The 11,613-nt window shown below is 42.2% G+C and overlaps 1 protein-coding gene across 2 annotated transcripts in view; it reads left to right on the top strand.

Moving 5' to 3' along the window:
• The window catches only part of KIF5C (kinesin family member 5C), a 141,113-nt gene that overhangs the window by 114,371 nt on the left and 15,129 nt on the right, over positions 1 to 11,613 (top strand). For both annotated transcript variants that reach the window (XM_010839957.1, XM_010839958.1), the window contains exons 16-18: positions 5,242 to 5,430; positions 8,799 to 8,916; positions 11,468 to 11,544. In XM_010839957.1, coding sequence (XP_010838259.1) covers positions 5,242 to 5,430; positions 8,799 to 8,916; positions 11,468 to 11,544 — 384 coding nt within the window. The remainder of the gene's footprint in view (positions 1 to 5,241; positions 5,431 to 8,798; positions 8,917 to 11,467; positions 11,545 to 11,613) is intronic.

Genomic DNA, 11,613 nt, shown 5'->3' on the forward strand with positions numbered 1-11,613 from the left:
AGAGAAATAGTTTTACTACAGTGGGCTTAAACCAACCATGATTAACCCCTGGGGTGGTGTACATTAGTGCCATCGATAGCAAGGTTATAAGGGACGTGGTGTAAAGTTGTCTATGAGTTTAGGAATACAGGGAAATGAGAGTAAATACTGCTATCAATCAAGAACAATTTGCCACAAAATAGACAGGACATTGGAAAAATAAGAGTGACATCAAACAAAATAGCTCTCTTGAGGTATAATTGACATAAAATAAGCTGCATGTATTTATTTGGCTGTGGTAGGTCTTAGTTGCCGCAGGCAGAATCTCAGTTTTGGCATGCAGGGTCTTGTTCCCAAGCCGGGCCCCTTGCATTGGGAGTGTGGAGTCTTAACCACTGGGCTACCAGGGAGGTCCCAGCTGCACATAAAGTATAGTTTGAGAAGTTTTGACATATGTGTACATTCATGAAACCATCATCCCCACAATAAGATAATGAGCATGTCTGCCACCTTCAAAAGTATGTGGGGCTATTGCTGGTCTCTCTGGTCTATTTCAGTGATCTAATCTTTATACCAGTACCATACTATTTTGATGATTGTTGTTGTTGTTCGGTTAATTACTGTAGGTTTATATGAACTCAAGACCTTCTGTGGAGTAGCCATTGATAAACATGTGTGGATTTTATCAAGCTAGGGAATAGTGTTATAGTATTAAACTTCTACCTCAAAGGTTAAAACCAAATTCTTGGAGTTTAGCCTGTTAGCCTTTAAAAGGCCGAGTTATACTTCAGTCTGCTTTGGAGGAACACTCAGGTTTTGAGTTGGGATTGTTAAATACTAGACAGGCCTCCCCAAATTACTTTTGTTTATGGACATTTCTGGGAACCACTGAAAGCTCTTCTTAGGTGGTATAACAGATCGAGGTTTAGAGCATATGACCTCTTGTAAACCCAATCGTTCTTTCATAGAATCTCTGTTGTAACTGAATATTTCATGAATCTTTGCAAATGAATCTAATTTTAGCATAAAATTCTCCAGTACTATAAGATTAACCCTATTAAGTTCCAGTTCGGTGATTTTATATTTGAGGATTTATTTTTAGACGCATATGTTGGTGTTGAGCTATAAACTTCTGAGGTTGGGGTGATTAAATGGTCCTTGCAATATGAAGGTGCAGTTGATTTATGGGAAGTTGGTGCCTGCCGCTGATAATGATAAAGGAAGATATTTTTATGCCAAGTTCTAAAATAGAGCTGATGAAAAATGCTAATGAAATCAAGGAGTGTCTGGGTGGCTTTGGAATTAAAAAAAAAGAGTCTTTACCTTTAGGAATATGAAGTATGATTGAGATTATTTTTAAGTACTTTGAATATTTTTAAGATAGCTTTGAACTCCAGACATTGGATGCCCTAGTTAATTTCATTGATAGCTAGTTAATTTCATTGATAACTTTCACTTAGATAGCATCATATTCTTAATCATTCTGTTTTTTTCCTTACAATTATGATTTAATTCATAATTGTAAGGAAGAAATTCATCATGGCAATGAGCATTAAAGGGGAGTAATTATGTGACTTTGGGCAAGTTACTTTATTTATCTGGGTTTCGTATTCCTAATTTGTAAAATGATAAGATGAGTCCAGATTATCCTGAAGATGGTCAGCTCAGGAATTGCATGAGTTATGCATATATTTCTTAGATCTATCATTGTGGATACAGATACTTTTCTTATTGGCGATGAGTATTCAGTTGATATAATTGTTTTGATCTAAAAAATGAGATCAAGGAAATCTTTTTTGGTGATCTTGTGTTTTTATTCCTAAAAATCCTATTCAGTCCCCCTGGTGGTGTTCTGGGGTGAGAGGGAAAGATGGCTGCCGGAGTCTCTCTCAGCCCTCAGTTCTAGGATACAGCAGGCCCAAACAGCAAAGAAACAGAAGAACTCATATTTCTCCAGCTCAGTCATGTCTTGGGGCATTTTCAGAGTCCAGGCAATACTTAAGTCAACAAAACAAGATGAGAGCAGCAAATGACAAGATGAGCCTAGTGTTGACTTCATCTAGGTTTATTAGTGAGCCTCTTCTTTTCATGTTCCAATGTCACCGATTTTTCTTTAAGGCAGAGATTTCCAGATTTCTAGGCACAAGCAGAATAACAAGTTGAGGTTGAGTAAGCGAAATGGATTGGATTAGCTGCCTAGTTTTCTTCCAACCTCAGGTCTAGCTGAGATGGAGGTGAAGAAATTCAAGCAGGTGACAGAGACCCTGGGCCCCACCTCCATGAGGGACCTGGCTGTGGATGGACCAGAGATGCAGATAAAACCGTTCTGGATCCTGGGCCTGAAGTCAGCCTTCATCACTGATAGCTCCCTTCTCATCAACTTCTTCAGCACAGCCTGGGGTCTGCTGGGGCTAGGGTGTGAGTTCCAGTCCCCACAGAATGGTGGCTGGGGTCCTCACCTCCAAGAGGGCTTGCTTCTTCATTCCCCTCCTGCTCCTCAGCCTCTTGGAAGCAACTTTATCATGCCTTGGCTCTGTGCTGCACTTGTAAATAAAACTGACATTTCTAGACGCTTTTTCTAATAAGGATTTTTTAATTCCCATTATAACTTTGTAGGGCTTCACTGATGGCTCGAGCAGTAAAGACTCTCCCTGCAATGCAGGAGACACAGGAGATGGGGGTTCGATCCCTGAATTGGGAAGATCCTCTGGAGAAGGAAATTGCAACCCACTCCTGTATTCTTGCCTGAAGAATCCCATGGACAGAGGAGCCAGGCGGGCTGTGGTCCATGAAGTCACTAAAAGAGTTGGACACAATTGAGTGACTAAATAGCAACCACACATGACTTTTTAGGTCTTAGAATGTGAACAGTCACTTCACTTGCCTTTTACTTGGCCCAGAAACGGCACCTTGGGTGACTGCAGTATGCTCCAGAGACGTGGGTGAGGGTGAGTCCTATACAGGCAGGATGGAAGGGGAGGCAGTCTCTTCTGCTGAATTAGCCATCCACACTGGGCCTCATGGTCTAGTACATACGTTTCAGTCACTGTCAGACCCAGAGGAGAGTTATTAAATAATCCTACAGCAGCAAACTCTGATTCTTCTTTTTAAAATAACAGTATACTGGAATTACTGAAAACTCTGAACTTATATGACTACATATATGAGCTCGTAAGTGGTAAGAAACCTTGCAGTTAATATTTGCTTGGAGTGCTGTTTTGTTTTGTTTTTTTCCATCAGCCGTAGATTCAAAATCTCCTTTTTGACCTCCTAGAATAAGTATGGCTTCAGAAGTTATGGTTCTGGTTTGAGGGAAGAAATACCCAGTTCTCACTTTGGAGAATGCCCATTTTTGTAATTTTTTTTTTCTACTCATCTCCAATTCAGATGTCACCTGGGCATAGAACACAACGTGCCCTCAGCTGAAGAACGTCTTAGAGGAGGAGGTGTTTGCTCCCTTCTCACGACACCCTAACTCGGTTCAGCAATGTTCTCACCCCCAGGAGCTGGTATCGGTTGTGAATTCCACACAAAAGAGCTGGATGTCCTCTTACCTTTATACAGAAAGACAATACACAGGGCACACTTGGTCAGGCTAAAGAATGAGTTTCTCATCTCTGTACCATGTTGGACCAATCACCAAGGCATGAGGATAAAACTGAACTTAAAGATTGTGGGCTTTTCTCATCTGTTACCTCCATGATACTGGATTATGAAAGGAGTGTAATGAGTGGTATTGGTAGGCAAATCACTGGCAGTCAGAAATGTAACTGATTATTGAGAACCTCCATTAAAGTAAGGGGCTTCCCTGGTTGCTTAGCTGGTAAAGAATCCGCCTGCAATGCGGGAGACCTGGATTTGATCTCTGGGTTTGGAAGATCCCCTGGAGAAGGGAATGGCTACCCACTCCAGTATTCTGGCCTGGAGAGTTCCATGGACTGTATTGTCCGTGGGGTTGCAGAGGGTCAGACGTGACTGAGTGACTTTCACTTTGGCTTCTGTTCAAGTAAGATGGAGTCAGGTGTTGATACTTGTGGATTTTCTTGCTGTGAACCTGGACTCTGCATTGTGTTGGTTGACCCTGAGACATTTAGCAACATTGTTGGGGAATTTTTAGGGGAAGGTTGACACCAGATTACAGGCATTCAGCCCTGTCCAGTGTACTTTTTACCTGTTGCCAATTTTCAGGGTTGATAGACCACTCCGTGTTCCTAGCTCTTAAATGTTTACTGAAAAAAATAGTCATACGATGAGTTAATGACAGCAATAATGACAAAAGTGGGCAGATGGAGTGTATTATGAAACATCAAAAAAAGAGTTGGAATCACTGTCTTAGAATAACTGAAGCCTCTGTGGGATGGGTACTGGAGAGGGCTCTTGTATTCTCCTGAGGTGCTAGGATGCCCTCTGGTGGTTAAACAAAATATTCGCAGTTACTTTGCTCCTCAAGGCTATCTCCGCATCTCAGCAAATGGGTTTCTATCCCAAGTATCTTGCTACATTATTTGTATCCTGTAGAGCTCTGAAAATTAGACAACAAATATGAGATGGGGCAAGAATTCTGGTTGTCAGAATCTTTTCTTCTAAAGGTGAATTTAAACTGTTATTCTCAGGTGATCTTAACTAAGCGAGATTCCTGTGTGCTTGGATGGGGCAGGCATGCAGGGGCAAGGAAACGTTGGTCATAATGAGAAGTCATGCAGGAAGACTTTCATCCAGAGGTGTTTCTGGTGATAGCACGTTCCTGTTCATTAGATTCTTTAATTGAGAACTATATAGAGAATCCTCTGTACTTCAACCTTTGCTTATAGAAACATGTTCAAGCTCTTAGACTGCTGTTTCTCTGGATAACAGACTGTAGAGAACATAACTGAAGTTTTGAATGATTTCTTTTGGGACTCAGGATCACCTTTAGGAACACTGGGTTTTGCTGCCCTTCCAGAAATGTAAGGAACACCTCTTCAGAGTTATCTCTTTTTACAATTTCAATATCTTTTTCTACTGATACCATCTCTTTCATTCTAGAAAATCAATTGTAATGAAAAGCCTGGTTAATTGAAGATTATACTAATTGAAGTTTTATCCAAGGTTTCAGAGAATGTGGGATTGAACCTATATTTCAACTTGTGGTTCTCAGCTTGTGGTCCTGTGATTAGGGATTCTTAACCCAGAAATCCACAGACATCCCCATGGACAGGTTTCAGGGCCCTGTGAACCTCTGCTAATCGTAGGCGTCATTGAGTGGTTCCCTCCTGTGCTCAGTTGGCAGATGTGAACGGAGTCATTGAAGAGGAATTCACCATGGCCCGACTGTACATCAGCAAGATGAAGTCGGAGGTCAAATCTCTGGTGAACCGCAGCAAACAGCTCGAGAGCGCCCAGATGGACTCCAACAGGAAGATGAATGCCAGCGAGCGGGAGCTGGCAGCCTGCCAGCTGCTCATCTCCCAGGTAGGCCACCCCTTTGTTCACCATGTCACACCCTTGTGCTCTGGAAATCTGTTTCCTCCACGCTCTTACTGAGGCTGATGGTACCTAATAGGGACAACTGATAAACATATCCATGGCCTCCCAGGCAGTAACCGGCCAGGCTTATTCTTAAGGCTAGGTTTAGTCGTACAAATTACATGAATTACCTTTAGTCTTTTTTTTTTAATGGATGTGTCTACATATCTTTATCTAGCTATTTATAAATAAGGTAGGTAGGTAGGTAGGATAGATAGTGATGTATAATGAGTGGAAAAGATTCAGTCCAGTTCAGTGGTCAGTCATACCCGACTCTTTGCCACCCCATCGATTGCTGCATGCCAGGCTTCCCTGGAAAAGTGGAAAAGATTGGGTGGCATCTAAAACACCTCTCTGCTAAGGCAGCATTCTTCGATCTTTTAGTCTCTACCACAGATCCGGTTTAATATGGGACAGCAGAAACTGCCGCCACTACCAGTATAGCAGTAGCAGGAAGCATTTTACTGAGTGCTTACAGTGCCCTATATACTGTTAAGCGCTTTACCTGCATTCTCTCACTTGATCTTTAGAAGAATTCTGATAGGCAGGTGTTATGACTGTCCTTGCTTTTTAGATAAAGAGAACGAGACTTGAAAGATTAAATATACTGTCCAGACTCATATAGCCAGTGAAAGGCAGAGCTGGAACTCAAACCTTTGTGTGGGAACTCAAAGCCTTGAAGGGATTTTCAAGCCCCAGTGATAAGGTACTCTTCTGTCCGTTAGGAAGCATTTTCACTTTAGCATGGTGGTTTCAGAAAACTGCAGCCTTGTTTCTGGTCTGCCCCTGCACCTGAGGCTGGTGTTTGGGGCTGAGGCCTCTGTGAGTGGTCCAGTCTGTGCTGCACACTGCCTCAGTCCAGGCATTAACATAGCTAAAGTCATTTGGGGAGAGCAGATACCAGCGTGTAACGGCACATCTGACAGTGCTGAGGAGCAGATGAAAGCATACTTCATCCTGTATGCTTTTAAACATAGGAACGTGTCATCATGCAACCATCTCCAGCCTCGTCTCCTACTGTAATCATTTAAGAGATGCAAATTAAAGCATCAAGTTTCCATTTTATAAATAACATAGTAAGCAAAGAAGCGTTGAAGAGATTAGTCAATGCTAGTGTGTAATAGTGAAATTTATATACATTGTTGAGAAAAGTATAATTTGGTCAGTCCCTTTGGAAAGCACCTTGGGAATCAAAACCCATAAAAACGTAAGTATACTTTGGCCAGTAATTTCACTTATAGCATTTTTCATTGGTAATGAAAGTGAAAATTTTTCATTTCATATGGTATTATCATTCCCTGATTTAAAATATTAGCACTTACATGGAAGATGTTGATTGCAGTATTACTTTCATTTTAATAAAATAAAATAGGCAACTATTTATAGAGAGACTAATAACATAAAGTTACATGGAAGGATATTATGCAGCTCTTACCAAAAATGTATGCAACCTAGTCATTTGGAAAGTATAATTATATAAAGTTAAATAAAAATGGAAATGCCGAGTGACAGATCTATGCTATACCTTGCAACTTGATAAAATATGCATTTATATAGATAAGACCAGGAATATAGGGGGAAAGTAGTTGATAGAGTGGTTTATGGGTGAAATTTATACTACTTTTTCTGGATTTGCTGGACTCTTTGACATTTTTATAATTTATGAAAATTGAGAAGAAGAACAATAAACATTAGGGCATAGTACACTTCAGGTCTGATTTCCAGGTCACCTGTTACTCTGAGAGCATGTGCTTCTGAAGCACTCTGTCCCTAACATTTGAAGGCCAATGCAAACGCACAGACAGAGGCCCTGCGGTCCAAAGCCCTCTGTCTTTCCTTCCATCTGGACACATCAGCCTCCACGTCCAAGTCAGGCCCCTTCCACACGTTCTATGAGTTGATGGAGCTGTGAAACTATGTCAGCTGTAACCTATGTAAATGGATGATGGAAGCTGCACTGCTGCTCCTGGGGGTGACCTCAGGGTCATTAGAGTAACAAGTTTCTAGTTTTCCAGACTCACTGTGATCTAGAAGAGGATGTGGGTTCCAAGTGGGCACACTCCCTTGGCATAGAACTTTGCTCGGTAGACTGGGGTACAGCCAGAGGACTGCCCAAGTGGGGTGCTCTGAAGTGTCAGGCCCAGGACTGGGGCCCCAGTTGCCCAGATCTTAAGGTGACACACACTCAGGGTGTGTGAGATTGGACTCAAAAATATTAGGATGGTTTGGGGTTAAAGAATAACCGTGGTTAGACAGTGCTTTCTGCATTAGGAACAAATACAGTTTTCCCTTAGGTGCTATTTTGTACTCTGCCACAATTTACACAAAACCAAAGATTTAGTCATTGTTGCCTGGGGTTCAAAAGTAAGAAAAACCTTGTTTCTTTATTTTCTGACATGATCTAAGGAACCTGACAAAATATTTCCAGCTAAAATGCTATTATCTCCTTTGTTTATACTCATCCTTGTCACCAAAAGCTATGCTTATAAAATATCTGCTCCAACAAAGTCCCATTTCCCAGAGGTTATTTCATTACATTAGAGCTCCATCTCCAGGGTCCTCCTGCCTAAATATGATCCATGTAGATATGGGGGAGGAGGTGTCTGCATATTTCCATCTGCCTCGAGGTGACTACTGTTCCTGTTTAGTCACAAGCTCTCATTCATTCATTTATTCCTTCACTCCATTATTATATATTAACTCTATGCTTTCATGAAGCTAACAAGTAGAAAAAAAAATAAATGAATCAAACAGAAGTTAGGTGCTATAAGAAAATGTTGGGGCCCAAGTAAGAAGGATCCAGCCAGGCCCATATCTGGCAGGGTGTTGGGGAGAGCTTCCTCGGGAGAGGAAAATGAAACAAAGCGTCTGAAATAGGAATTGCTGTGCTTGAAAGGCAGAAAGTGTAAAGACATAATACTGGAGTTCCAAAGAAGAAATCCAAAGGTGCAGGTTCAAAGAATGAAGCCCGCAGCCTTGACACTTTTCCAGCCCCTTTCTTTCCAGCAGACTCTGTTTTTTACAAAGCAGAAAACCAGCCTGGGGTTTGGTATTTCTATTTAATAGATGGTAAGGAAGGACATGGTAAGGAAAGCCACGCGCAGGGGAATGAGGCAGAGAAGCTCATGAGAAGAAGACTTAGTCTGTGGTCCCAGATCCCAAGCCAAGGGTGGAATCGGCACTTGGCTGTTGGGACTCGAACAGAGGAGTCAAGAACTCCTCTTCTGTTGCGTTTTCCTGTTGGACAGTCCTGGACAAGCCAGGATAATCACTCGCTCGTCATTCATAGCCCGTTTCTGTTTGCTCGTTTAAAGCACGAAGCCAAGATCAAATCCCTGACGGACTACATGCAGAACATGGAGCAGAAGAGGAGACAGCTTGAAGAGTCCCAGGACTCACTCAGTGAAGAGCTGGCCAAGCTCCGAGCCCAGGGTGAGCAATCGACCACTTTGTAGGTGTCCAGCGATTGGCCTGAATCAGACACACTATAGTTGGCTGGACTCTTGATGTTTAATTTTGCTCAATTAAACCATTTGTATGTCTAGTGAAAATAGTGGCCTAATTGGAGTGGGGTAGGGGGTAGAGAACCATCTAGAAGACTGCCCCCATCCTTTACCTGCTTCTCTTTGCATTTTCCCTCAGTCCACCCTGCTGCCCAAGTCAGAATCCTCTCCCTTCTTCACCTCCTGCCTCCACTCTGTCACCAAGGCCTGTCCATTCAACCTGTCAGATGCTTCTCTGGTTCTGTGCATCTCCAGCTTCATTGTCACTATCCTTAATCCTAATTAAGAATTGTGGCTCCGTTCATTGACCGAGGGGCTAAACCTTAGCCTGTTCAAGGCTGACCACTGTGCTGTATCCCAAGGGAGGATTCCAAAATCAAGTTCTACCTTATTCCAGCCCCAGACCTCCAGCCTATTCAATATTCATATTCATATTCATATCATATTCAATAAATATGAATAAATAGAAGAGATTCGAGAGAAATGACTGGAAATGTAGAAACCAGGACAGGATTAATGATGTATGTGTTGTGGTGAAACGGGAATACAGATCTTATGAGTTGCAAAGAAAGCTGGTAAAATCCCTTTGGGAAGCATTTTGAAAATACATATTAATTATGCTAACACTTTTCATACCTTTTACTCCTCAAATCTCAAATATTCGTTGCAGAATTCTCGAGAATTCATTGTTTATATTAGTGGGAAAAAAGGAAATCACCTAAATGTCCAGCAGTTAAATGAACTATGGTATGTGGTTTAAAAGAATAGGGTTTTTTTCCATCTTGGAGATGAAATACATGAAGACCAAGCATCAGTATTTACAATGCATTAGATTAAACATCATAGTATGTAATTTTATCTTTACTGTGGTTATAACATTTAAAAATCACTGGATACTTATGTTTGAAGGCCTATAAAATTAATATTTGAAGGGAACATGGTTTTAGTAGGGTAACAGGATTGGTGACAATGCTATCCTTTTTTATTTATTGTTGTATTGTCTGTTTGCTCAGTAAATACATTTTGCTTCAAATGGCAATGTAAATTAACAAAAAAGGATAACACACCCACCCCCACTATGACCTTGTAAGGTTTTCTTTATGAGATGAGGGATGTTGGGAATAGAACGCTCTACCCAAAAGTTGACATGGAAAAGCAGCTTTCCCTCTGGTCAATGGCTTCTGCAGTGGTGCCACTGAATGGAAACAAAATCAGAGCAAGAGTAGCTGATGTCCACTAAAAAAGATGCATAACGTGAAAGTTGCCAGTTAAGTTTTATTTGGGGCAAGATGAGGACTGCAGCCCAGGAGATAGCACCTCAGATAGCTCTGAGAAAGTGCTCCAACAAGGTAGTGTGGGAAGGTCAATATATATGATTTTGGTGAAGGGGGAGTTCACATAATCAGGCACTTATCTTACATAAGGTTTTCTGCTGGCCACGAGGAGCTAAGTTTCACCATGAAGGTATTTAGTGCTTTTCTAGATATGAGGAGATGCAAGGATTGGGATCATGAAATCAGTTCCTGAAAATATCTATCTAAAACCCCATTCCACCGGTTTCCTTGGAACACAAAATGCCTCATTTCTCCACCCTGAGCTCCCTTCAGGGCGTGTCGAAGGTCAACAGCTGCAGCAACACAGGGTTCAGTCTCTGCAGAGGCAGATGGCAAATGCCCTTCGCAAGTGCCAATTTGTAGTTGACACTGAAATAAAGTGAAACAGAATGGAGACAATACTTAAGGACTTGAATGTCACTGTCGGAAACCCTTTTGAAACCCTCCACCTGAGGCTGCCCATGGTCCACTGGGCTTGGTGAGACCACTGACCAAGAGGAGGGTGGGGCTGATGCCCCCTCCCCAGAGGGGTATCACATAGCACCATGCCCCCAATACACAGCGTGGGCTTCCTGCTTAGTCTGGAGAGAGTTATTTTACGTTTCTATTTTCTTTGCGCTTGTCCCTAGATTATTTTCCTGCTCCAGATTCTTAGAGAATACCCATGGGAGGTAAATTAGCTCTTTCTGAAACTCTAATAGTGGCAGGAATCCAAATACCACTAATATTTGCAGAGAGCATTGTCGGTGACCATGCACGTTTATGCAGGAGCGGCTCACCAGGCCTGGTGGGGAGCAGTCCTCTGAGGGCATGGAGTGGCAACCCCATCAGGTACAGCATGACTGCTCCTGGATCACGTGTCCCCTCCAATCGCCCTTCTCCCTGGAGGACTTCCACAGTCTCCCTGGAGAGATCAGCCTTGATTTAACAAGCTGGAAGTCCTGAGGTGTGCAGGGTATCTGAGAGTGACATTCACAAAGTCCCCCTTCAGAGGCATGTTCCTTTATTCCATGGTGGTACCTTGGTGAGATAAGCTGATGTTTCACCATATTCCTTTCTGTTGTGTGTTTTTTTTTTTAATTTTTACTTTTGGATGGGAATCCTGCCAGTTAAATCTTTTTCATTATCCTTTAAAATTCAAAACAGAAAAAATGCATGAAGTCAGCTTCCAGGATAAGGAAAAGGAGCATCTGACCCGGCTGCAGGATGCTGAGGAAATGAAGGTGTGTATGCAGCCCTTTCCAGGAGCCCCGCACGCCTTGGGACTGGATTTCCTTCATCTGGGAAAATCC

This window comes from Bison bison, unplaced genomic scaffold (assembly GCF_000754665.1).
Source record: "Bison bison bison isolate TAMUID 2011002044 unplaced genomic scaffold, Bison_UMD1.0 scf7180017864139, whole genome shotgun sequence".
NCBI classification, from domain to species: Eukaryota; Metazoa; Chordata; class Mammalia; order Artiodactyla; family Bovidae; genus Bison; species Bison bison.